Raw genomic sequence first — 27489 nt, forward strand, 5'->3', positions numbered from 1 at the left:
CACTGCAACTCCCAGAATCCTGTTCTGGGAAATGTAGTTCAATATACTTGGAGGGCAACAGGTTGGAGAAGGCTGCACTAGTGGAACATTATTATTTTTAGTCTTTAATATGTATGTACCCAGGTGGGGAAACAGTGTCAGGAATCTTCAGCCTGTGAATTACACCCCTGGCTTCTATAGATTAAGGGCCAGTTCTTTCATGTGAAATCAGGCAATACTGTACATGTGGTGGTGTAGTGGTGTCCGCTATTTGTACTATGTGCAATTAAATGTGTCATTATATGTGAACCTGGTCAGTCAGTTTAGATTATGGTTGTTGAGTAATGAGCTTTCCATTTGACTATCTTGTCTCCATGATCAGACACTGACTGAGTTCGCACGACACAACAACCCACCATGGGCAAGCAGCCATGGTAGGTTGCTATGTTGTCTGAACCCAGTATGTTTTCCCCAGGGTATGTTTTCAGTTCGCATGAACATGACATAGACCAGAGCATTGACAAAATGGAGAATTTAGGCAAAAATCATGGCAGAGCCAGTAGAACATGGGGAGGTTTAGTGCAAAACATTGAAAAATAAAGCAAAAAATTATTGAATAACTTTGGAATGATAAGCCTGAGATTCTCAGTGATATTCCAGAAATGCCCATATTTCTCAAAAGATAAAAAGAATTCATGTCATATTCATGATTTGTTGCTAATTCTTTTGGCAGATAGCTCAGAACTGAATTGGCTTACTATTGTTTCATTTACAGAAAGCTATTTGCTAATAATTTGTGTTCAATTTGCTTAACTCTGAGAAAAGTGAAGATTGAAATCATTCTAATTAGTACAATCATTAATTAAGTTTGATCATAATAAAGTAATAAAAATACGGATCTTCAATCGGATATATATCAGGTTTTGTGAAAGGGCTTTGTGTGTTAATGGCAGTGTTGCAAATGAAGTATATACTTCTTGGTTCACACCATAGGCATGCGCAAGAGGTGTGCCGGGTGTGCCCAGGCATGCCCTAATGTCTCAAGCAGTAAGTGCTGAATTGAGGGGGCCACTGAAGGGGATCCAGATGCAGTGGGAATGGTCCTCCGACTGCCCTCTGGGCAGCAGAAGTGAAAAGGAATCGCCCTGCTGGGAGCCTCTCTGCCTAGAGGCCAGGAGGAGGGCCCCAGAAGGCTAATGTCACCTCATAAGCCCCTCCTCCAGCCGGTGTCACCACAGATCCCCACCAATGCTGGTCAAGCAAGCCGAATGCGGAGTAGCTCATCAGTGTCTACAGGGTTTAATAAATGAATGAATAAAAATAATGTCCCTATGATTGAGTATTCAATAAATGTTCGCCTTTAAAAAGAAAAAAAATCCCTGAGTGTACACCCTCATGAAACATGCTGCACATGCCTATGGTTCACATATTGGATTTTAGATGGTTATCCACCCAAACAAAAATGTTGGCTGTGTCCAGTGTTGCTTTTGTGGAAGTCTGCCTATGTAGAGACTTCCCATTTGTAGAGAGTAGGAAGCCACTGTTTGGCCCAGATGTTGAAATATATCCAGTGTATCTATGCTATCTAATATAGTGACAACAAAGGTCCGCATAGTTAAAGCAATGGTATTCCCCGTAGTAACCTATGGCAGCGAAAGCTGGACCATAAGGAAGGCTGAGCGAAGGAAGATAGATGCTTTTGAACTGTGGTGTTGGAGGAAAATTCTGAGAGTGCCGTGGACTGCAAGAAGATCAAACCAGTCCATACTCCAGGAAATAAAGCCAGACTGCTCACTTGAAGGAATGGTTTTAAAGGCAAAACTGAAGTACTTTGGCCACATAATGAGAAGACAGGACACCCTGGAGAAGAGGCTGATGCTAGGGAAAGTGGAAGGCAAAAGGAAGAGGGGCCGACCAAGGACAAGATGGATGGATGATATTCTGGAGGTGACAGACTTGACATTGGGGGAGCTAGGGGTGGCGACAGCCGACAGAAAGCTCTGGCGTGGGCTGGTCCATGAAGTCACGAAGAGTCGGAAACGACTGAACGAATAAACAACAAAATGTTCACTGAATAACTGCAGACTGGTCTGTATTGGCTTCCTATAACATTTATTTTAATCAATTAAGTGAGAGAGGGCTGACATAAAGGCAGGGCTGACCAAGTATGGCTGCGACACTGATTGAACTTCCTAGTATGTAAGCCAGATTCAGCTCAGCAGTACTTCAGAGTCAGCATGTTTACGATTCGGCTACCGGAGTCTTACTTTTAATTGCTTATTGACCCTTCCATACTACATGGTTTTGTTTTCTGCAGGTGATGAGTTTGTCACCAGCACCTTTATCACTGTTAATCAAGGCCGCTCCCATCCTCACAGAAGATATGTATGGGGACATCCAGCCTGCAGCATGGGAGTTGTTGCTCAGTATGGATGAGCACATGGCTGGAGCAGCAGGTAAGAAGGTCACATCCCAGGGGCACACTCAGGTGCGCAATATGGGTGACATGTGCTTGGAGGGGATAAGGAGTATCACAGTTGCCCCACCCAGTTTTTGATCTTGACCTTTTTCTGTCTGGGTATCCTGTGAGTCCCGCCTACGCACACATCGCCACGTCCTCTTCCACGTGATGCTTTTTCTGACATGAAAGTACTTTCCACAGTGGAAGTATTTCATGTCAGAAAAAGATTGGAAACCATATGGAGTCAACAGCAGGGAGAGAAGGTGGCAACGCCTGCATTGGAGATCCACAGTGGGAATCCGTAACAAATGGAGCGCCCCACAGTCGCGGCCCTCTTGGTCCCAGTTCTGCTCATAAAACTTTATATGTTTTGATCTGTTGTATTTTAGGGTTTTAATTGTGAACTGCCCAGAGAGCCTCAGCTATTGGACAGTATAAAAATGTAATGAAATAAATAAATAAATCACCGAACGACTGAAAGCATATTTCCACTCCACATCCTCCAGCACTATTTTTAAACTGTAAAAATGAAAACAAAAAACAAAAGAAGAAAGAAAAGGGGGGAAAAATATGTTTCCAGGTTGTGAAACCTACTGGTTCTTGAAATATTTGCTTCCTGCAGCTGCCATGTTTCTTCTGTGTGCTGTGAAAGTGCCAGAGGCAGTATCGGATATGCTGATGTCTGAATTTCATCACCCTGAGGCAGTGCAAAGGTTGAATGCCATTCTCAAGTTCCATACTCTCTGGAGATTCAGGTATCAAGTCTGGCCTCGGATGGAGGAAGGAGCTCAGCAGATCTTTAAGGTAAATCGTGACACTGTCTGAGATCATTCACAGTTGTGGTTGTGGCACCAGAATATCATTGCAATCTGATGCATGTTTACCCAGAAGTAAACTTTTAAACAACAGTTACAATTAGCACTATTAACAATTTTTAAGAAGGCTGAAACCTACAGTAATCATTTGGAATTGGGTTAAAATCCTATTGTGGATCAGATTATTCCACTTCCCATAGTGCATCTATTTTGGGGGAAGCAACAGTATATATCTGAGGCAAATATCAGGAGGGTATGAGGTAATACAAAATTATCCAGAGAGAAGATTGTGGCCAGATCTACACCTAAAACGTCATCAGATGAGTGTTTTATCGCACACTCATTACTGCCCACTCATGGCTTTTCGTGGGTCCTTTTGATGATGACGACGTTCACCTCCCATGCGTCTCCCACTCCTTCTGGCCTTCCCGTCACAAAATAAGACACCAGTAAGTCTGACTTATTTTTAGAAGCGAAACTTGCCGCAATCTCCTGCTGTGTGCAGGAAAAGCAGCACAATAAAAATGCCCACTGAATGAGCCCCATGGTCTTTGTTTGCTTCCTCTTTCTTCTCCATGAGAAAGAGGAAGTATTGTGTGAATGAAGCGGAGGGCGGGTGGGGAGAGAAGCCATGGCAGGGAACCATGATTTTCCCTCTGTCTGATGAAGACCCTTTTGTCAAATCGTTGCAAATGTGGAATCAAAAAGCAGAAAATAACACTATGAAAGGAGCAGGTTCATAGCTTGGGGGTTCTCGTAGAACCATCTCTGTCACTTGAGGCCCAGGTGGCCTCGGTGGCACAGAGTGTCTTCAGCCAACTCTGTTTGGTGGCCCAGCGACACCCCTATCTGGACAGGGATAACCTAGCTTCAGTTGCCCATGCTCTGGTAACCTCCAAATTAGATTACTGCAATACCCTCTACATGGGGCAGCCTTTGAAGATGGTTCGAAAGCTACAGCTTGTGCAAAATGCAGAGGCCAGATTGATAACTGGAACCAGAAGGTTCAAACATATAACACCGCTTGCATTGGCTGTCTATACGTTTCCAAGCCCAATTCAAGGTGCTGGTTTTAACCTATAAAGCCTTACACGGCTTGGGACCACAATACCTACTGGTACACTGCGCTCAACATCTAAGGTCCTCCTCTGACTGCCTACTCCAAGGGAAGCTTGGAGGATGGCAGCAAGGGAGGGGGCCTTTTCAGTGGTGGCCCCCCAATTACGGTATGATTTCCCCAACGAGGCTTGCCTGGCACAAACATTGTTATCTTTTCACCGCCAGTTCAAGACCTTTCTCTTCTCCCAGGCATTTAACAGCATTTAACAACATATGCTAAGTTGTGTTTTTTTAATGGACCCCAGAACTGTTGCTGTTTAAATGGATACTGTTTTATACTGTTGTTTGTATATTTTTGATGGTTTTAAATTTTGTATACTTTTTAATGTTCACTGTTTTTAACTTTTGTAAACCACCCAGAGAGCTTCAGCTATGGGATGGTATATAAATGTAATCAATAAATAAAATATATGGAATGTGGATTGTGCCCCAACAGTGATCAGTGCATTTCAACACCTCTATAAAGCAGTAGTGGAGATTTAGCCATTATCAGCAGTAAGTGACATGACACTGAGGGAAACAGAGTTTCTCCTTGAAAACCATCTCAGTTCACATTGTTAATCAGAGCATTTAAAATAAACATTAATGAAGTTGGGGACTAGTGATGTCGTAGCCCGAAAATAGCAGGTAGCCCATATTGCCTGATCCTGAATGGTGCCATTAGTGCCAAAATCCATGGAGAGCTACCTGGGTGAAAAAACAGCTTTCGTTTGATCTTGGCAAAATCAGAGAGAACACGGTAAAGAAATCCATCTATTAAAATCTCCTCTAAAGAACTACTGATGTTTAGATTTGTCATCGTGAGACAGAGATGGACTTTCTTAATTGGATATTGGTACAACCAACTTTGGAACCTTGTATTAGTGGAGAAGTTAACTAAACAATTGAGAGTAGTTAGTAAAAATACAAAAAGAACCAGACAATTTCTTTGAAACATAGTATGATTTTATTAACTTAATAAACCAAAAAGACAAAACCAGAATTCCACCAATTATCCATGGAACACTGTGAAAGGATGTATTTATATGATCTTACAGACCCTTAAGTTCCCCAAGTGAACTTCTGGAAAATACCTGCGGTTTATAACTGGAACGAAATATCATGTAACCCCGTATCTTATTGTTTGTTGTTCATTGTACTTCTTTGTTAATTCTTAGGCTGTGCCACAATATGTCCAACTCTGAGAGCTGTGTAAGTTTGCTTGAAGTCATGGCTCTATCAAACGAAGGGCTATTCCAGCCCATACGAAGCTGGGTCCTTTACTAGTGTTATAAAAAGAAGCCTGTATACTCTTAAGTCCATCTTTATTTCATGAATAGAATTATGTGCTCTGCCGTATTTGGACTCCGGAACGTTTCGCCTTCCTTGAAGGGATGATCTTCAGTACAGAGGGTGATGTGTTCTTCTGTCTTGATCTGCTTTTCCAGATCCCTCCACCGAGCATTAACTTCACCCTGCCATCTCCAGTACTGGGAATGCCATCTGTCCCCATGTTTGACCCTCCATGGGTCCCACAGTGCAGTGGAAGTGTACAGGATCCCATTAATGAAGATCAGTCTGTAAGTAAAAGAGCTGAGTGTTGGACTGGGAGCCGAGAGACCCGGGTTCTAGTCCCCACTCAGCCGTGGAAACTCACTGGGTGACTTTGGGCCAGTCACTGACTCTCAGCCCAACCTACCTCACAGGGTGGTCGTTGTGAGGATAAAATGGAGCGGAGGAGGAGGACTGTGTACGCCCCCTTGGGTTCCTTAGAGGCAGGATATAAATGCCATAATAAATAAATAAATTTTAGGAATGAGATGCTGCTTGTGGGGAAAGTGAGAAATTGATGAGAAAAGATATAAAAGGCAACGTCATGATGTCTTAAGGAATATTTATTTATTAAAACATTTGTACAAAATAAATCCAAACAGTATGAAACGATAAATAATGTACACAGTTAAAAACACATTAAATGTTAACAAGGTAAAACCAGTAGAAAATTTAAAAGCAATAAAAACAATTAAATGACTTAGAAATAAATGTTAATGAAATTCATAGAGCCACTGCTGATGGTGCTTTCATGGGATTAATGTTTGTTAATAGTAGAAGTATTAATGTTATCAGTATTGATATTCATTAGAACTATAATCTGCCTAATCTTAAATAGCTCTAGGCACATCATGTGAGAAACAGAACCATAAGTTCCTATTATAACAGCTATTAAAAAAAATATCCAAGACCAAAAGACCAAGTCCAGAGATAAAAATATACAATGCCAATACATAGAATTCAAGAAATGTTGTGATTTACAGAGCGATCTGATATATGTTTACTTGGAGGTAAGGCTCACCGGGTTTAATGGTGTTTACTACCAAGTAAAAGTACATAGGATTGCAGCTTTAACTCATCATTTGAAATGGTGATAGTGTGGACTGGTTGCATGTCAGATGTTGTTGTTTATTCGTTCAGTTGCTTCCAACTCTTTGTGACTTCATGGACCAGCCCACGTCAGAGCTTTCTGTCGGCTGTCAGATTTGGGCAGTGTCTATTATAGTTTCAGTAGGGTCCCTAGGTGTGATGGTTGAGTGATATTGGTTACAAACTTGTCAGGGCACTCAGCAGTCTGTTTCACTAACTGCAATATTTTGCACCTAATTTAATCAGTTGCGCTCAATAAAACTCCAAGCTAAAACTATTTTTTTTAATGCCTTTGCTTACAGAAGTCATTTTCTGCCCGGGCAGTGTCACGTTCTCATCAACGAGCAGAGCACATTCTGAAGAACCTGCAGCAAGAAGAAGAGAAAAAACGTCTGGGCCGAGAAGCTAGTCTGATCACTGCCATTCCCATCACCCAGGAGGCTTGTTATGAGCCCACCTGTTCCCCAAACTCAGAGCAGGAAGAGGAAGGTGCGCTCTAGACACAGAAGTGGTCTAATAGAGTTGATAAGGCAATAACAGTCCTGGGGATGTAATATGACGAATGCTGAGTTTCATTTAAAATAGAGGTGATAATAAATGGTTGCAAGAGAAAGAACGTTGGTTCAGTGGATAACTAGCAGCAGCAGCTGATCCCTCTAAACATTATTCATTGGGCTTCTCCCCCATCCAAGTCACCATGAAGGAAGAATGAGAGCTGTCCAAGACTACATTTCATTCCTTGTATTTTTATGTAGATGTTTCTATAAATTTGCAGTAGGGTTTTTGTAGATATTCTTGGTTGATTTTTTGTCTAATATAATGTAGGCAATAAAACCTGTCTGAAATGCCGATTGAAGCTAGATGAAAATTACCCGTGTGTCAGTAATTAGACTAATATAGGACAAGAGACAATAAATGTTTAGGGAAGCTTTGCCCTCGATATGTTTTGGACTACATGGCCATGCTAGCTGAGGCGGATGGGAGTTGAAGTCCAAAATATCTGGAGAGCACCAGATTGGAGGAAGGTTAGTTTAGGGCTTGCAGCAAGGTATTGGTCCCTTTATATGTTAGTAGCTGTGGTATAGGAAGCTTGGCCATGTAGGCACATGAGGAGGCTGCACAAGCGCAATAGAGGACATGAGAAGCTCAAATTCATTATCCAGAGATGGTGTGTGTGTGTGTATCGAACACGAGATCCATGGGAACTACACTCCTAATCCAATATTTTATTCTTTATTTATTTATTTAAAACATTTATATCCCGCCCTATATCATTAAGATCTCAGAGCGGCGTACAGATAAAAGCATACAGTAGAAAACAATAAATATACAAAGTTAAAAACAAATTAAACCATGAACCAAGTTAAAACAATAGCAGCCTCAGGGACCTCAATCTGCATTGGGAACACAGCAGGATCTAAGAGTTAGCACCTCTTTCCACCTCACCACAATCTCAATCTGGATCCATTCACTGCCAGTGCTGTGAATAATGTTATGTCTGTTTTGGCCCTTATAAGGCACTTTCCCCCTTCCATACTGAGCTCTAGCATTCCTTCTATCCATTGTTCAGAAATAAGAGAATGTTGACTTTCAGCATTGTATCAATCTCTTTGCTTCTAAAGAAAATTATTGAATCTATTACATATTTATTTAGAAAGCACACATAAATATGTACTCTAACCTAGGTCCAACTATAGGTGTTTTTTTTAAATCCGTCTGTTTTTACTCAAATGTTGTAGATCAGTACCATTGCAGTAGATCAGTGATAGATCGCTTCTAGAATTCATAATCAAAAATTCACATCATCTATTTGTTTTGTCAGTAGAAGAAGTTTCAAACCTGGCATCTCGCCGTCTCTCTGTGAGTCCATCGTGCACTTCCAGCACATCTCATAGGAACTACTCCTTTCGTCGTGGCTCAGTTTGGTCAGTGCGTTCAGCAGTCAGTGCCGAAGGTATAACAACTACGGATTGGGTGTTAATTGCCCTGTTAAATGTCTCCTCAAAATTCTCTTGCTTTTTTCATTTAATTATACTGTGGCCTTCAGTCAAAAAGGTTCCTAGAGCAACTTAATTAAGGTCAATAAAAACAGCCAGTCCTTGCTTTCAGGGTAACAATGTAAAACACAATTCAAAGGGGAGAAAAGTGATGGGCAGGGAAGAGGAGAACAAGGAAAATCAGGCACCAGTTCTTAAAGTTACATTGTAGCTTGTATACTAACTACCTGGAATAGAAATAGTTCAGACAGGAGCTAAGTTTTGCTGGTGTCCCAACAGTCCCATCTCTCCGTCTGCTGCAGCCTGATGAAATGGTGACAACTGAGGGAGGGAGCAACCTGCAGGGGGTCTTGTCTCCCATCAGAATCAGTGGAGTGGCTCTGCTTCCTATCTCTCTCTCTTGCACTCAGGTAGAGTGGCTGTTTTATGATGGTTGAGGGAATCATAGAATAGCAGAGTTGGAAGGGGCCTACAAGGCCATCGAGTCCAATCCCCTGCTCAATGCAGGAATCCACCTCAAAAGCATCCCTGACAGATGGTTGTCCAGCTGCCACTTGAAGACCTCTAGTGTGGGAGAGCCCACCACCTCCCTAGGTAACTGGTTCAATTGTCGTACTGCTCTAACAGTCAGGAAGTTTTTCCTGATGTCCAGCTGGAACTTGGAGGAGGAGCCTGATGAAACTGGCCTGTATTATTTGTGTGTAACATTAGGACTGATTCTGGCATTCAAAAGAATCAGGGTTCTCAGTAGAATGATATTCCTGAATTATGTTTCATTATGTACATTGTGGGGGTGGGGGTGGGTCCTAGTATGTTCTCCAAAGGATCATCTCAAGGAAAGTCTGTGAATCTGCTTTGTGGATGTTATTTTAGACCTAGTTCATGCATTATTCTGACAGTGTAGTTGTTTATGGAGATTCAAACAATGAGGCCACTGGTCTGTATAGTTAACTGTCTGTAAAACAGTGCTTATATTGGTTGGGTCAAATTTTCTCAGGTGGTTGAAGTCTTCTGTTTTTAGCTGACTTCTCTCATGTAGTTAGGTTTGTTTTAGCAACCCATTTAAGCACCACATTCCAGAAGCTGCTAACCACACAGAACACTTGTGGCTCCTGTGGCAACCACACCTTTGGCATATCCTATGAATCAGATCTCAGAAGGAAAGATTCAGAATAGAAATTCATGTCTTGAAATTCCCTGCTCGTTTCAATGGATGAATTAGCTCTCAGATTAGAGTGCAACCTGGGAACGTTCCCCTATATTCTCAATGTTTTCTCCTGTTTAATCCAAAGATTCAGTGTGAACAGCTGTGGATGGAGATCTATAACTAAGTAAACTATATCTATTTCTTTTTCTAGATGAGGAACACACAACAGAGCACACCCCAAATCATCATGTCCCCCAGCCCCCTCAGGCAGTCTTCCCAGCCTGCATCTGTGCAGCTGTGCTCCCCATTGTTCACTTAATGGAAGACGGAGAAGTCCGGGAGGATGGAGTAGCAGGTGTTGTTTTGTGTGAAAGATTTCTGGAATAATAAAAAAAGAGTATGAAACTCTTAAAACAGCTACACTGGTTTTAGCACTTTATAGGGATTCTGTGATGACCCAGCCCTGACAAATGTATTTCTGCTGCCCGTTGCGGTTTAAGCCTTACTTCCCAGTATGTGTGCTTGGGATTGCATCCTTGGTACTAAGCTTGCTTTCAGAGTGGCCCTTTTCTTTGGAATTGCCATCATTTATTCACTCACTTTTTACAGAGATCTCAGACATCATTGTCAGATCATTAAATTCCAGTGTATTTCTGGGTTGTCTTCCTGAATTCTTTCAGACCTGACTTGTGGTGAGGTTTTCTGCAATTGCCGTGCAAGCCTGTTTAGTGTGCTCCTGAGACTTTTAAGGGTTATTGTGCCTTTATTCAATAGCTTCCTGTTTGCAGGTTCACTATAAAAGGGGGGGGGCAGAAAAAATTATAATACAAGGAAACCAACAATTGACTTCCTCCCTCCTGCAGAGATCAGAAGCTGATAAAATAAGCAATTAAGGGAAATTCATCACTAATCCCCCAGCTGCACCGAGCAAGAAGCAATAAAATGAGCTGAACCTGCAAGGAGGAAGCTTTGAATTAACATTGGAAAAGACCTTTGCCGAATGTATCTTACTTGTGAGTAAATTATATGGAAGAATCTTTGCCATGGCAAAGGGCATCACTAGATAACGTGGCGCTTCAGTAAGGCAGCAATTCTGAGCACACTTACCTGGGACATAATTTCAAGTGGACATAGATGAGATTGTGGTTCAGTTGTGGAACCTCCATTTTAATTCCATTTCAGGCTAATTTTGGAAAAGCAGTGCCTTAGCAGTGCTTAAAAGGCTTTAGTACGGAACCAACCTATGTTTTGTACAATTTATGCTGATAATTGTAAGGTAGGCAATGCGCATGGAAACAGTATGTGGATGAAAAGGGAGTAAACACAAAAATCAATTTGTTTTCTAGGCTCAGGAGCCTGGGCCAGAGCTTAAACCAGCTGAGACCATTAGTGCGGCAGGCCTTGAGCTCTGTTAACTACAACCCCCGCCCAAACTAGGAACTCCTCAAAACATGTGCAAAAGCTTTGTGCTAGTGTTGTGCCCAAATCCTGAGTTTTGTGCCACCGCCCAAAGCTTGACAACAGTATACCCTTAGGCGAATGTGAAAATATGCATTTTGAAGTAATAGGGTTACATAGAAGGAAGTTAGTCTTCTCTTAATACCTTAACCTGGAAAGGGGAGATCTTTTGTTATGGTCATAACGTATCCCTGAAATTACAGCAAAATGCTGCGGCATCTTTCATAATGCGCAACTGCAACTCAAGTGACACAGTATTCTGTCATGTGTTCTTCAGTGTTTTAAAAATGCCTGGTGTGGAGAAAATGGCCAGGGGAGGTTTTCTCTCCCTCTCTCATAAAACTGGAACCTAGCAGAGTCATCCCATGAAGCTGAAGATCCAGGGCAGATATAACAAATCACTTCTTCACACCCCACATAATTAAACTGTGGAATTTGCTACCAGAAGATGTCATTTTTACATTTTTGGTCCCTGCACAAAACCTGAGATTTTTTTTTTGACACAAAATGGCATAAAACAAGCACAAAATGTTGGCATCGTTTGAAGGAGATATAAGAATGTGATTTATTTATTTTTACCATTCACTAGGCCACACCTAAGGGTATATCATTCTCATGGCTTTGGTGCTGGTACAAAACTCAGGATTGGTTCTGCAAAAATGGCACAAAACTTTGGCACAGTTTTGCCAGGTGCCAGCACAAACTGGTGTAGGGTTTTTCAAATGATATACGGGCGAGGGTATATCATTTTCATGCTTTTGGTGCTGGCACAACACTCAGGATTTGTGGCACAAAACTGTCACAAAACTTTGGCATACATTTCTCCTTTGATGAAATCTCTTCATTGGCTTCCGATCCCATATAGAATTCAGTATAAGCTTATTTTGCTGACATTCAAAGCGTGTCATGGTCTTGCACCTTCTAATCTCTCCTCTCTCATTTCACTCTACCATCCCCCTCGTACCCTCCGTTCTTCAAATGTTATATTGCTCTCCTGCCCAAGAGTCTCTATCTCTCTTGCCCGGCTTCGCCCATTCTCTCTGGCTGCCCCATTTGCTTGGAATGCTCTTCCAGAGCAACTACATACCATGAGTTCCACTGTAGATTTTAAAACGCGTTTGAAAACTCATTTGTTTTCAATAGCTTTTGGTATTTTAGTTTGATTTACTGTTCTTATTACTATGATTATTCTCTTATTTCTGCTTCGTGAACCCCTTCCACTCCTTCATATGTTTTAATGTGATTTTAGATTGTAAGCCTCTAGGCAGGGTATCGCTGTTTTATCTGTATATTTTGTATAGCACCAAGTACATTGTTGGTGCTATATAAATAATAATAATAATAATAATAATAATAATAATAATAATAATAATAATAATAATAATACATTTTGAGGACATCCTAGTCTGTGGGGTTTGTAGTGAACAGAGCCGCCTAGTTCAATGGATGTTACATTTAGAGAGGACAGTGAACATTTCTTTAAAGTTTACTCTTCCTTGAGCTCAGGCCAAGACTAGCTTTCTCCTTTTGTTTTTATGCAGTGAGCGCTGTGGCCCAGCAAGTCCTATGGAACTGTCTCATCGAAGATCCTTCTACAGTTCTCCGGCATTTCCTGGAGAAACTAACTATCAGCAATCGACAGGTAGAAGCCTTTCTTTCCAACATATGTACTTAAAAGTACTCAGTCAAAGCCTGCATTCCCATGTAACAATAAACTTAGCCTCGTGCGCTCTCCCTCCCTTCTCCTTCACCAGTGTGGCTGAAAGGTGTTTGGAAGCTTTTGCTTCTGTTTTTAACTAACTATAATTCAGCGTTATGACCAAATTCAAACTGTGGTTAGTCTTAACTATGGTTTACTGAAATAAGCCAACTTCATATTTACATCTTGTTTCAATACTTAAAGGTTAATCACGTTTTAGGGTTCTGATATAGCAGTTAATTGATAGAAGTGAAAGCTTCTGGTCTCTTCATCACCATGCCAGAGGAAGAGTTGGGGAGCGCAACAGCCCAAGGCTCATTCACGTAAGGATAAACCATAAAACCAGTCAAAACACTCAAAGACAAGATTGGGCATTTAGCAGATTAGGGTCCATATCTAGACCTTGAGTCCAGGTTTTATGGACTGCAGATTTAGCTGTCCTTATAAAGGAAAAGGCTCTTATCATGAGTGGGCAGGCTGTCCTCCTTGTATTGCTGTTATTTTAAGAAATATAATTGCTTGCCTCCTGCTCAGAGCATTGAGTGGTCCTAGTGGAAGTACTGAAACTGATATGTGTTTGTGAATTCATTTGATGGAGAGAGTGAATTAAAGAATGTGAAGTAGGCCTTCAGGTGTTTTATAATAAAAATTGAAAAGGAGATTCTGCTCATATTCCAGGATGAGTTGATGTATATGCTGCGGAAACTTCTGCTCAACATTGGAGACTTCCCTGCTCAGACGTCCCATATCCTCTTTAATTACTTGGTAAGCTGTCCTAATGGGAACCAAAACCATTATCTACACGGCTCTCCAATACATAAACATGGTGTGACTTTTAAATTCTACTGCCACATTTAGGGCGGAATCCTATGCATGTTTAGACAGAAAAAAAAGTCCTACAACTCCTAGCATTCTCCTGCCAGCATGGAGGATGTTGGTGGATGTTTTTCTGTCTAAACATGCATAGGATTGAGCCCTTAGTGTCACACTTAAGAAAGCAGTGTACCTCTATGCAGTTCCTCTCTCACTTTCTGCCAGTGTTTTAAGTGTTTATTTGGCTTCAGTTGTACAAAATCTCCTCTTGTTTATTATGAACTTTCTTCCTGGAGGACTGTAGTCCAGTGGACACAAGCATGGACCAGGGAAAGCTTGGCTCAACTCTTACAATTGTAGTAGTAGCAGTAGCAATTATATTCATAATCACAATTCGCATAATAGTGCTTTTAGAATGTTCAGAGTGCTTCACGTGTACTATTTTGTTGTAATCCTTACAACAGTCCCTTAAAGTAGGTCAGTATTTTTATGCCCATACTGCAGATATAAAAGGGCTGAGCTGAAAGAGTTGCCACCTAGTGAGTCCTGGCAAAGGTAAAATTCAAAGCATGGACTTCCTGATTGATAGTTCAGTCTCATAGCCATTATACTACATCAACTTTTAACAGGCCTACTAGCCAAAAGCTAAGAAGTAATATTAGGGTCCCACTTAATAAAATTGCTTGATGACAAATAGCTTCTTTTTTTTTAAGTATACTGCTCACATTGGCTATGTTTGCTTGTTTGTCCACAATTTCAGAATCTGTACTTTATGAAGCTGTGTGTCAGCATGTGGCTGTGCCTGTTTCCTTCCCTCCCCTCTTCCCATTGCACAATGGCTTTGGGTTGCATTCAACCAGATCTTGCTTTATTTTCCTGGTTTATTCATCAACATGAAGGACACAATCTTAAACATGTTTTGACAGAGTAAAGTTGTACAACACCCAGCATTCCCTAGACAGCATGGAGAGGTGGGGAGCTGTCTGGAGAATACTGGGAGTTTTGGGACTTCTTTCTGTCCAAACATGCATAGGATTCACCCTTCAGATTTAATGCAAGCCGGGGTCTCCACAACAAAGCCGGCACATAACAAGAAGAGCAGTCAGGGAGGAGTGCCCTGCTACAGTGCTCATCTGTGGCCTTGTAGCCGTGCTTTTGAATGATCACCCAATAATAATAGTACTGCATTTATATTATTGATATTGACAAGTTTTTAGAATTGCTTACCCTACAGGTTCTAAAACGTAGCTATTGTGAACCTTCCACAACCATGAAAATAGTGTTTGAAAGTGTAACAAATGCAACGTGAATGTGGTTCACATAGCGATGTTTGTTCTGATGCTGATAGGCCTGTGGTTACCAAAGGAAAACAGAGGAATGAAAACAGTGTGGACCTAATATATGATTTAAAGTTTGAGAGAGGATCAATCCCCAAGAACTCAGAAGTCTGCAAAAGAATTGTGTCACTGCCATTGGTATTCAGCACAAAACCTTTATATAGATCTGCCTGTGTTTCACTCACCAGGTTGGAGTAGTTTGGCCCCCTGTCTCCTGGTTCAAAAACTGGGCTGGGAAGAATCAGTGACAGTTCCATTGGCTGCAGCATGCGCCCTGTCAGGGGAGCTTACGTTACCCTTTGAAAAACGAAGGGTCTCTTGACATGTCTGACCACTGTGCTCTTTGCAAAACTAAACTGAGTGCGATGTGTACCTTTGTGACTCATAGGTGGGACTGATCATGTATTTTGTGCGCACACCATGTGAATGGGGCATGGATGCCATTTCAGCAACTTTGACCTTCCTTTGGGAAGTAGTGGGCTATGTAGAAGGACTTTTCTTCAAGGATCTCAAACAGACTATGAAGAAGGAACAATGTGAAGTAAAGCTGCTGGTTACTGCCTCAATGCCAGGTATGGAATCCACTATTTTTACACGCTATGGGGCTTTTCGTCTGAATATACTCTTTATATTGACTTTTGCTGCTGAATCAGGGCTACATTACTCCATTTTTTCTTTCTATTTTTTCTTTCTTTTCTTTTTTTGCAGGCTTTGGTTAAAGAATTCCCAGTTTTAAAATATAATAATGTTTTTAAAAACCTCTAAATATATCTCTATAGAGAACTTGGTACATTAGTGATGGGAAATCTTTTTGGCTGATTGGGCCACTTCTCTTGTTCCTCCAGCTCCACTGGGCAAAGAGAGGGTGCATCAGCCATGATGTTTGGAGAACTGCACCCATGTGCAAAAGTGACATTATATTGTATTATCCCATACATTGAGCCACAGTGAGACACCAATGGCCAGAGCTTCAGGAATGGACCAAAAAAGCAATTTTGTAATAAGCCAATACTTTGAGTGCTGGACTGAGAATATGTCTTGTAGGTTCTGTATGAACTGTCTCTGCTGTAGCATAGACCACAGTGACAATGATCTAGCAATAGTCATCTTTGACAAAAATACAGCTTCCTTAAATGTAATTATTTTCTGTATCAACCCCACAGTTATTTCTAGAACCCCCCCCTAGAGGATGCATATAAGATATGAATAACTGCAAACACTTCTATAAGTTTAGGAATGATAGAATAACTAGTATTAGGCCTCATCTACACCAAGCAGGATATAGTACTGTGAAAGCAGTATATAAAAGGCAGGCGCCACACCAAGCAGGATATAGCATTATGAAAGTGCTATGAAAGCGGTATATGGTATGTGTCAATGGGCCCCAACAGATGTCAGTGCACTTAAATACTGCTATAAAGCAGTAGTGTGGCTCCTGCCTTTTATATACCACTTTCATAGTGCTTTCATAGTGCAATATACTGCTTGATATAGATTAGGCCTTAGGCCTTGATGTAGATTAGACCTAAGGTTTATCCCGGGGTCGTCCCTGCCTGCTCCCAGGATCCCCTGTGTGTCATTTACATGAATAGGGATGACCCCAGGATGATCCCAGGATAAACCTTAGATCTAGCTAAGGCCTTAGTCTGCCTTCCTATCTATGGTGTTTCTGAATAAAAGAGTGCTGTTCACTCATTAGAGGCACCATGGTGTAGTGGTTAGAGTGTTGAACTAGAACTGGAGATCCCCAGGTTCAACTCCCAGTGAGCCATGAACCTACTTCACAGAGTCAGATCATGTATATTGTCCTGAGTTTCTTGCAGGGAAGACAGGATATAAATATAATCATTTAATGATGCACTGGTTTTAAATGTTTGAATTAGTTGTATGTATTTTATGATGTTTTTATTTGTGTTGTACCCTGCCTCGATCCAGAGGGAGAGGCAGTTAACAAATAAATAAATAAATTATTATTATTATTATTATTATTATTATTATTATTATTGGCAAATGCTGAACAGTGGATTCTAAATAGTACTTCACCATTTTTTTCCTAACAACTACATACCCTAGGGTTATTATTACCAGTAGTGTTGGTCTTTTATAGTTGAATATAGTATGACTCAAATTTTGTTAGGACATTATTATATTATATTGCTTTTTAAAGGCACCAAGACCCTGGTAGTTCATGGACAAAATGAATGTGATATCCCAACCCAGTTACCAGTCCACGAAGACACCCAGTTTGAAGCTCTTTTAAAGGTCTGGTTATTATTTTATTAAAGCAATTTTGCAAGAGATTTTGATGCCTAGGTTTTCAAATCCACCAGTATTTCAGAACCTTCATAAACCTTCATTTTCTCTCAGAGGGAGTGATTTGGTTCATTATCCACATCAGCACAACCACAGTAATTAGATTTGTTTTATTTGGTGAAAACCACTTCCTTCAACCACACGGGACCTGTGAGGTGGTACTCCACAAGAAGATCCATCTATATGACAGACAAGTTCATGTGTTTCAAAAGTGGGGGCGCGGGGAGAGGAACGTTGTGGGAACAGGGCCATCATGCGTGCAGGACTCCTCAGGCAGCAGCCACCTCAGACGTTCCTTCAGCTCTACAACTGACAGGAGGGGTACATGGCTGATCCACCACGACCCTGTTCAGACAACATGCTAAGCACTTTGAGCTTAGCATGTTGCGTGGACCATGACGTAGTTCGTCGTGTGACCCATTCCTAACCACGGTGGCTACGTAACTATGGTTTAAACGCTCACTAACCATTTGCTGCAAAAGGGTTAGCAGCCTAACCATGGCTTAGTATGTTGTCTGAACAGGCCCAATGTGAATTGGAACATTGGTCAGATAAGTGTCTACAGTAGGCCTGTGACATTAATTCCAGTTGTGATTTGGGAACCCAATTCAAGATGACACCTGCACTTAAAAGGAGGGAGGAAGCAGCAGCCAGGGAGGGAGGAAGCAGCAGCCAGGCACCTCTCCACCGTGCCTGGGGCCAGCTCCAGCTGAGAGCCCCCTCCCTCCTGCTGTCAACTGTCACTGCAGAGGCCATCAGTGAGGGAGGAAGCAGCAGCCAGGCACCTCTCCACCGTCCCTGGGTCCAGCTCCAGCTGAGAGCCCCCTCCCTCCTGCTGTCACCTGTCACTGCAGAGGCCACCAGTGAGGAAGGAAGCAGCAGCCAGGCACCTCTCCACCGTGCCTGGGTCCAGCTCCAGCTGAGAGCCCCCTCCCTCCTGCTACCAACTGTCTCTGCAGAGGCCACCAGTGAGGGAGGAAGCAGCAGCCAGGCACCTCTCCACCGTGCCTGGGTCCAGCTCCAGCTGAGAGCCCCCTCCCTCCTGCTACCAACTGTCTCTGCAGAGGCCACCAGTGAGGGAGGAAGCAGCAGCCAGGCACCTCTCCACCGTGCCTGGGTCCAGCTCCAGCTCAGAGCCTCCTCCCTCCTGCTGTCAACTGTAACTGCTGAACTTTGCAACTAAGATTGTAGTGCTTGAATTTGCTTTCCTTTTCCCCCTCCTCCTCCTCCCTCCCAATCCCTTTTCCTTTTGTGTCATGTCTTTTAGATTGTAAGCCTGTGGGCAGGGACTGTCAAGAAATACTTTTGTAAGCCGCCGTGAGAGCCTTGTTTGGCTGAATGGCGGCATAAAAATCCTTAAATAAATAAATAAAATAAAAATAAATAAATAAAAACAACTGGGGATTATAATTATAATTAACCTAACCTTCAGAGCAGTGAGTGTGGGAGGGAGAATCATCTGCTCCTGGTTTCACTGATGGAAGCAGGTCTTGCCGGTGGAATGACAACAGTGTGAAGCGAAAATAAGAAGGAAGGGAAAAAGAAGGATTTTTTAATCCTTTTGTGGAAAATAAGTTATTTTCAGAATTAGTGGGTTGAATGAATACTTGGTTTACATAGAACACTTTGTACGCAAAATACACATTTAATTCCTGAACAAAGGATCTACCTGAATAAGAGATCTGAAATAATGTCATATACACCTGTAATATAACTTGACCAATAGATAAAAGCTGATGTAAATATATATATTTTCCATCACAGGAGTGTCTGGAATTTTTTAACATACCGGAATCCCAATCTTCCAATTATTTTTTAATGGATAAACGATGGAATCTTATACATTATAATAAGGTAAGGCAGACTTTTGTGTTTTGATTTTATGCATTGATTACTATTGAGAACTTCATATGTTACCCTGTATAATTTGCATATTGCCCCATCTTGGAAGAAAGTTGTAATAAGGTATCCTTTGTCCTTGATGTTTGGTCTTTAATTGCATAGCATTCATCTGGTTGAAGCGGCAAATAAGATTCATTGAGACAGTTTTTTTTTTTTTTAATGTGCAGAGGCTAAGATGGGGAACCCCAGAAAGTGTCCAGTCTCCATATGATTAGCCACTGATTATCTCTATGTCAGTATGTTACAAACCACAGTGAAACTTGACATCCTCATTATCACCTCATTCACTCTCTAGAGCAGAGCTTTCCAAACTGTGTGTCGCGACACGTTAGTGTGTCAGCTGCAGTGTGTAGGTGTGTTACGCGAACACGCGAACGTAACGAGAAACCTCTGAGTCTATGTGAAATAAGCAATACCAACTTTCATGCATTTTTACACAGCAAAGGTGCCAATTAGTATGGTGCACTAGTATATTCCCCTTCTGTTGTATCCGTGTATGCACACCACGGTCGAGGGATCATACAGGTATTGCTCATGCGCAGTATGCATAATCGGGTCGAAACAGCTGATTCCGCGTCACTTCCAGTGATGCGGCTGCACCTGAAGTGATGCATTCGAGAAATTCCATGGGTCCAGTTTTTTGATAGAACACTGTCTCAACCGCCGCTCAATCGCAGCTCGACAAAATTGGTTCAATGTGAAAAGTCTTGGAAATGTATGTTATTATCTTGCAAATCATATATTTTTAAAAATATAAATGAAAGGTTTTCATGAGATATGTTGTGTCCCCATACATTTTGTTATTACAATTTATGTTGGTGTCCGTATCTCTTATAAAGGGTTAGTTTAACCTTTGGTTTGCTAGTAAAACTGAATTACTGTGTCGCAAAATGATGCATGTCTCAAAAGCGTGTCAACAACATGAAAATTTGGAAAGAGCAAGGAAACTCTTACCTTGACACAAGGATGAGCAGATGACATCACTCCTGCTCTGAAAAGCATCCCAGCGCTGGGCTGCCCTGCGCTCACCTGCCACTATACCAATGATGCCTAGCTACTACTAAAGAGCTTTATGGTGCAGTCCTATGCATGTTTAGAAAGCAAGAAGTCTTAGAACCCAGTATTCCCCAACCAAGCTGGCTAGGGAATGCTGGGAATTGTGGGACTTTTTTTCTGACTAAACACGCATAGGATTGCACCCTTAATTGCTACTATTGTAACTGCAGCTGCAACTACTACTACTGTAACTATACATTGTTTCACTTGTAAAATATTTGTCATGTCTTTTTGTTCCATTGCAGACCTATGTCCGTGATATTTACCCCTTCCGAAGATCAGTATCTCCTCAGTTGAACCTGGTACACATGCACCCAGAAAAGGGGCAAGAACTCATTCAGAAACAGGTATTCCACCTGTCACTAGAGCTTTTCGAGCAGGAAGTCCAATGGGAAGTGTGGTTTGAATTATTATGACTGTTGCCTAGACTTTGCGATCTGGAAAGGAGACCCTAAAGGCCTGCTCATAGGTGGTAACCCCCATCTTTGAATTCCCTCTCCTGGGAGGGCTCCTTCATCCATGGCTTTTAAGAGGATTTTAAAGATTTTTTTAAAATTCAGCTCAGCTTTTTATTGGGAATTTGACATGGCTTCATGTTTTAGTTGCTGCAGTTTTAATTACTAATTTATGGGGTGGGGGTGTTACATTTTTTTGGGGGGGGACATTGTATTTATTAATTGCACCTTGTGAGGATTTTACTCTTAGCAGATGGGCATCAACACAAGTTTAACTCATTAACTAGATGCAAAGCAAGGACCTATTGGGTGACAAATAATCTGGATTGGAAAACTGGGATTGAAGGTAGGAGTTTTCAGGTGGCTAGATGAAACATATCAATGTAATTTGTAAGAGTTTTGAAAACCATGAGAAATGGAGGGTTAACTTCTAAGATGAAGCCTTGCAAATCCGTTCTGGAGACATCTATTAGCATGTGCTTAAGCCCAAGGCAATAAGTGAAGCATAGCATGTTTTAACTAGGGTTGTTTGTGGGTATGTGAATGTGTTTTTGTGTGCAAGCACATTTCCAGGCCATTTGTCTGGCTGTTTCATTAGGTGTTCACGCGCAAGCTAGAAGAAGTGGGCCGGGTACTGTTCCTCATATCTCTGACACAGAAGATCCCTGTTGCTCACAAGCAGTCTCATGTGTCTTTGCTGCAAGAGGACCTTCTCCGCTTGCCCTCCTTCCCTCGCAGTGCGATTGATGCAGAATTCTCACTCTTCAATGATCCCCAAGGTACCACAGAGAAAAACTTTCAGCTGAGGTTCCAATGGCTCAGCTCGTCTGGAGGCTTTGTTTTGCTGTGTGGATACAATTATATGTCCATTGATACCATTAATTTAGTAGTACAAGTGTAATGAAGTTATTATCATATCAGAAAGGTATAATAATAATAATAAAAGATCTAGTGATCTTTTTGAATATTTGATCTGTAACCAAAGCAGCTACCACCAATTTCCCCTGTAAATTCACCTCTGGGGGCTACTGATCATTGTGGAGATTTTCTTTGGAAGGTAAGAACGTTCTTCTTTGAAAGAAGCTGCAGCGCTTGAATCTGACATTAGTCTCTTTGCTTTACTAGCCGGAAAAGAGCTCTTCGGCCTTGACACTCTTCAGAAAAGCCTGTGGATTAAACTACTAGAGGAGATGTTTCTGGGGATGCCCAGTGAATTTCCCTGGGGAGATGAAATCATGCTGTTCTTGAATGTATTCAATGGAGCCCTGATCCTACACCCTGAGGACAGTGCCCTCTTGAGGCAATATGCTGCTACCGTAATCAACACAGCCGTCCACTTCAACCACCTCTTCTCTCTCAGCGGGTACCAGTGGATCCTCCCCACTATGCTGCAGGTGAGACTCTTGTTAGAGAAATCAACAAGGCTGACTTAGACACACTTGTGTCTAAGTCAGACACAGACACACACAGAATGTCTCTGTGTGTGTCTGTGTACAGTGCTGGTTACAGGTTTTAGAGGGCCTTTGGGCAAGACACCCGCAATGCCCCCCTCCCTCGGTGAGTCTGCCTTCTCAACAGTGTTACCTGCTGCTATTATTGCTCCTCATCCTCTTGCTCGCCATTGCTAGCACCTGCTTGCTTGACAGGGAGACAGGCAGTGGGATCTGCTGCTCCTCCCTCCCAGCACCAGTGTTGTTGGGCCAGAGTGAGGCCAGGGATTGCAGTGATGAAGAGGAGGAGCTAGTCCAGGGGGATCCTGTCAGAGGGGCCCTGCTGAGTTGTGGGCCCAGCCATGCCCACTCTTGCGTGTGTATTATGTCTGTGACACAGTCGTGGGATATGTGGATCTTGTGACCTTGGTTCAGCAGAGGTCATCCCATATTTCAATCAAACAGTACTTTCAAGTGTTTTCTTTTTGTCCAGGTATACGCTGACTATGAAAGCAACCCACAGCTGCGTCAGGCAATTGAGTTTGCCTGCCGCCAATTTTACATTCTGCATCGTAAACCCTTTGTCCTTCAATTGTTTGCCAGTGTGGCTCCCCTCCTGGAGTTCCCTGTGAGTACAAAGAGATTCCCTACGTCAATTTTATGTGTTTTATTTTTTGCCAGTTGTGATAGTTGAATATTGGACTTGCAGTCATATGCTAGTCCATGCTGAAAAGGGCATTGATGATTGATGGTTGCACATTTTGTGTTGCCCTGCCAATGGAATAGCCTGGTCTCCACACAGTCAAGGACAGCTTTAAGTGCAGTAACTCACAAAACGTGATAGTTCACACTTATTCCTCTGAGACACAGTGCAACTGTTGCCGTCCATTCAGTTGTTCATTCAGTTCATACTAAATTGCATTCCATGCATGGTGAGGGACCATTACATTCCAATAGGCATACATGGCTAAGGAGGCAAATTTTGCTGCTAAAATAGGATGACCTTACCCCACCCCACCCAAAAATCTGGCCCATCATACGGAGAGGAGAGTGAGTGTGCTTGCTCTTCCTGCCCATTCAGTACTCCAGGTGTGGATGTCCACATAGAGACAACACATTTGAATAAAATCCAGTGGGCATAGGCCAAAGTTGTACAGTGGGTCCCCGTCCCCCCCACTCATGGGAGAGAGGAAATCTGGTAATTGTTTGATTTTGACTTATGCTCCTGGCCTGGGAAACGGGGCTGATGCGTTGGGTAGGCGAGCAAGGCTGGCCCATTGCACTCCCCTCCTTTGAGATTTACTGTTGGAAATGCTTGTGTCATGAAGAGTACGTTGCACATATTCAGCAGAGCCATGATAAATCCTATACTGATAAATTAGTTTCCGGGCAAAGTATAAAGTGTTGGTTATCACCTTTAAAGCCCTACATGGTTTGGGTCCAGGCTACCTGCGGGATCGCCTTCTCCCATACAATCCGCCCCGCACACTCAGGTCCTCTGGGAAGAATTTACTCCAGCCAACAAAAACAAGGCTGACAACTATTACCCAGAGGACCTTTTCTTCTGCAGTTTGTGGAATGGCTTGCCGGGAGAGATTCGTCAACTTAACAGTCTTCCAGAATTTAAGAAAGCCATAAAGACTAATCTCTTCCGGCAGGCCTTCCCAGCTGAATTTTAAGATGCTTTTTTTAATGGCGTGCTGCTTTTAACGATGCACTGGTTTTTAAATGTTTGAATTAGTTTTATGTACTTCATGTTGTTTTTCATTGTGTTGTACCCCGCCTTGATGCAGAGGGAGAGGCGGGTAACAAATAAATATATGATGATGATGATGATGATGACGATGATGATTTAAATAGTGGTAACATTTGGTCATTCACTGGAGGAACTTGGTTGGCTTTGATACGAATAGAGGAAATGTTAGGATTTTCTAAAGTGTGCTTCTAGCATTTTGAGAATTGCTGCTCAAGGTCCTGGTAGCTTCTCTGTGCTGGAGGATTCTGCCAGTGTGGGACTTGAGCGCCACCTTGTGGTCTAAGGCAAATCGCTGCAACAGAACCTTTGAGAGGCCTAGTTCAGCCTGAGAGCCCAGATCTGGATTTGCCTTGCACCAAAGTGGGCTTATGTCTCTCTATGTTCCCCTTTGACTCAAGCCTGGTTCCCCCACCCCCACCCCGGGTTTATTGTCGTTGTCCTACTTGTGTGGGAGTATTGTTTATGGTCTAATAATTTCCTCTTGCTTTCTACTTCGTTTTTTAAAAAGAAAAAAAAAATGTGGCTTTGCCTCTCTGCCTGTGTTTTCCCGGCTTTTTCCGGCTCTTCTGTAGCTTCTCCCCTCAGGCTTTTAAACCTCCCCACCTCCCCCTGCCCTGCACTCGCTGGCCTTCGCCAACAGCGAGCACCGTGGGGAAAGCCAAGTTTAAGGCGGACGTTTTCCGCAAAGCCGGCAAGGACTCCTCCGGCCACAGCTCCTGGCAAGGCCGTACGGAGGCTCCTGTGAAGGAAAATCCTGCTTTTTTATATATTAGTTGCCTCAGCGGAAGCCAGCGCTATATCCACTCCCTGAACTGCAGCTTCGTCTTCCACCCCCACCTCCCAGCCGCACAAAGGCCCGGTTCACACCACACCTCAGTGCATTCACTTCCGAAGGGCTTAGGGCTCCCTGTGGCATCTCCGTTACTGCAGCCGCATTCAATTTTGACCTTCAAGGCTCCTCTGTAGTAGGACCCAGTAGTGGGGTGGGTGGGGTGCAGCCCAGCGTTTTCCATCTCCTCAGCTTCTCGTCATACCTGGAGACTCATTAGAGGAAAAGGGGATTTTTCGGGGGAGGAAGGCAGAGCTTCCATAAAAGACCTAAGACATTTTTTCTGCTCATTCCTCACGTGAAGAGTTTGGGGCCTTTGGGTCTGCACAGGAACAAGTAAATAATCTGCCAACCACCTCTGCTCCAGCGGCTTAATATGTCCTCCAATTTGGGTATCCTGGTAGGATCTGCTACTGGTTCTGGGCTCCCTCTTGTCCTGATGCAGGAATTGGAAGAATATTTATTCTCTGAAATGGCAAGGGAATTTGCCCCCCTGCTCCTGCTGCCTCTTCTCCTACTCATGTAGCAGCTGCTTTGCATTCTCCAGTGCTTTCCCAAATATGCCAAATACCATCTTTTCAGACTAGGGAAAACCGGGAGCACAATTCAGTTCCCAAAAGGGAGTCGTAGCAGCCTGCTATTGTGCATCAGGGCTCTGCATCCTAAAGACTCTCAAGTACAGTTCAAGGAAAACTTTGAGTCTGGCCTTGCAGGGCTCATGAGGCCGCGGCTTTTTCCATTCTGATCTCCTCACCAGCCTCTGTCTTTGCGAGGGCTTCACCAGTGAAGACCAGCTCAACAATTCTCCAGAGGATCCAGCTAGACTGAGAAAAACCCTTTTGAAAATTTCCAGGGGTCTTGCCTTTATTGCAGATGCCTGTTTTCTTCTTGTACGCTAGCAGCCTCTGTCTTTGCCAAATGGATGTAGTGGCTGTTCTACTGGGACTCTGACCCCACATCATGTTCCAATGTAGCTACAGAACCTTTCATGGTGGGCGGTAAGCTTTTTGGAGATGAGGCTCTCCATGATGTCCTGGTAGAATCCAAGGATAAATAAATAAAGCAAAGGCTAAGCAAGAGGAAGGAAGACAGGGCAGGACCAGATCTCGATCTCTTCAGGCAGAAACTTCATCTCTGCTTCTCTGGGCAGAAAAGTATCTAGAATCCATAACAGAAGAAAATCTGTGTGAATCCAGAATGGGGTTTGGGTGTTGCACATGGAAGTCTTCAAAATGATCGCCTTAAAGCTTGGGAAAATCCAGGTAGATCTCTTTACTTCAGAATACTACCACAATTCTTCTCCCGTTTTCGAGCTCTGTGGGCAGAAGCAGTAGATGTTCTAACCTCCTCCTGACCCCTAGGGATACCGCATGCCTTCCCTCCTCTGCCTCTCCTGTCAAGAGTCCTCAAGAAGATCAATGGCCTCAAAGACCTTGGTTCTTCGAACTAGTCAACATGGTATCATCTTGCCCATGGCCTCTTCCATTGAGAACAGATCTGCTTTCTCAGGGCCATCTCTACTATCGTGATCCAGCCTGGGTAAAACTTCATACGTGGAAATTGAACGGAGACATTTGCTTAAGGCAGGTCTTCCAGAACTTGTAATTGAGACCATGCTTTTTTCTAGGTGATCTCATCAGACTGTATCAGAGTACCTGGAAAATGTTCTCCTCTTGGTGCTCTAGAAAGGAAGTTACACCCAGGAAAGCTGGATTGCCCCACTTTCTCTCCTTCCAGCAGGCCTCTACCTTTTCTGCCATTGTCTCCAAAACTTCTGACAGACCTATGTCCTTGCAACCTTTCCTGAAACAGTTTCTTCATGGAGCTCAGCTTAAGTCTCACAGATTCCCATCCTGGGATCTTCACAAAGTGTTACCTGCTCTCCAATGTCCTCCGTTTGAGCATCTAAAATCAGCTTCCTTAGGACTTTTATCTCTCAAAAGTGCTTTTTTCCTTAGTGGCCATAACCTCTGCACGTAGGGTGTTAGGGATTAATCACTTTCTGTGTCCAAGTACTTTTGTGTTTTCTATAAAGACAAAAGTACTTACATACTAACCCTTCGTTCTGTCCTAAGGTTGTGTCTCAGTTTTCATTGTCAACAAGAATTGGTCCTTCCATCCTTCTGTCTTTCTCCTGTTCGCCCATCAGAGAAAGCCTGCCACTCTAGATGTTCACAGGGTGGCAAAGGTGTACATTTCTAGGACCAAGCCTTTTAGACAAAGCGACTCACTTTTTTTGGTTCCTTCAATCCTTCCTCTTTAGGGAAGAAGGTTTCTTCTTCTACCTTGAGTAAATGGGCAAAAGATTGCATTATGCTGGCTTACTTCTGTTTGAAGCTTACTCCCCCAAAGAAGATTATGCCCAGTCTACTAGAGCTGCGGCCAATTCAGAAGCATTTTCTCTGAATGCAGCTCTTTTGGAAATTTGCAGAGCAGCTACTTGGTCCACTCCTAATACCTTTACCAGGCATTATAATGTGGACCTGTATGTTTCTGCTGAGGCATCATTTTGAAGGCATGTGC

General features: G+C 42.7%; 1 protein-coding gene across 1 annotated transcript in view; it reads left to right on the plus strand.

Moving 5' to 3' along the window:
- The window catches only part of UNC80 (unc-80 homolog, NALCN channel complex subunit), a 186252-nt gene that overhangs the window by 100622 nt on the left and 58141 nt on the right, over positions 1-27489 (plus strand). Inside the window, exons 31-45 of the mRNA XM_063116088.1 lie at positions 2297-2435; positions 3063-3244; positions 5802-5933; positions 7077-7263; positions 8597-8728; positions 10130-10273; positions 12918-13018; positions 13754-13840; positions 15614-15797; positions 17393-17487; positions 19303-19392; positions 20742-20843; positions 21550-21730; positions 22077-22345; positions 22875-23009. Of these exons, the coding sequence (XP_062972158.1) occupies positions 2297-2435; positions 3063-3244; positions 5802-5933; positions 7077-7263; positions 8597-8728; positions 10130-10273; positions 12918-13018; positions 13754-13840; positions 15614-15797; positions 17393-17487; positions 19303-19392; positions 20742-20843; positions 21550-21730; positions 22077-22345; positions 22875-23009 (2160 nt within the window). The remainder of the gene's footprint in view (positions 1-2296; positions 2436-3062; positions 3245-5801; positions 5934-7076; positions 7264-8596; positions 8729-10129; positions 10274-12917; positions 13019-13753; positions 13841-15613; positions 15798-17392; positions 17488-19302; positions 19393-20741; positions 20844-21549; positions 21731-22076; positions 22346-22874; positions 23010-27489) is intronic.

This window comes from Elgaria multicarinata, chromosome 2 (assembly GCF_023053635.1).
Source record: "Elgaria multicarinata webbii isolate HBS135686 ecotype San Diego chromosome 2, rElgMul1.1.pri, whole genome shotgun sequence".
Classification (NCBI taxonomy): Eukaryota; Metazoa; Chordata; class Lepidosauria; order Squamata; family Anguidae; genus Elgaria; species Elgaria multicarinata.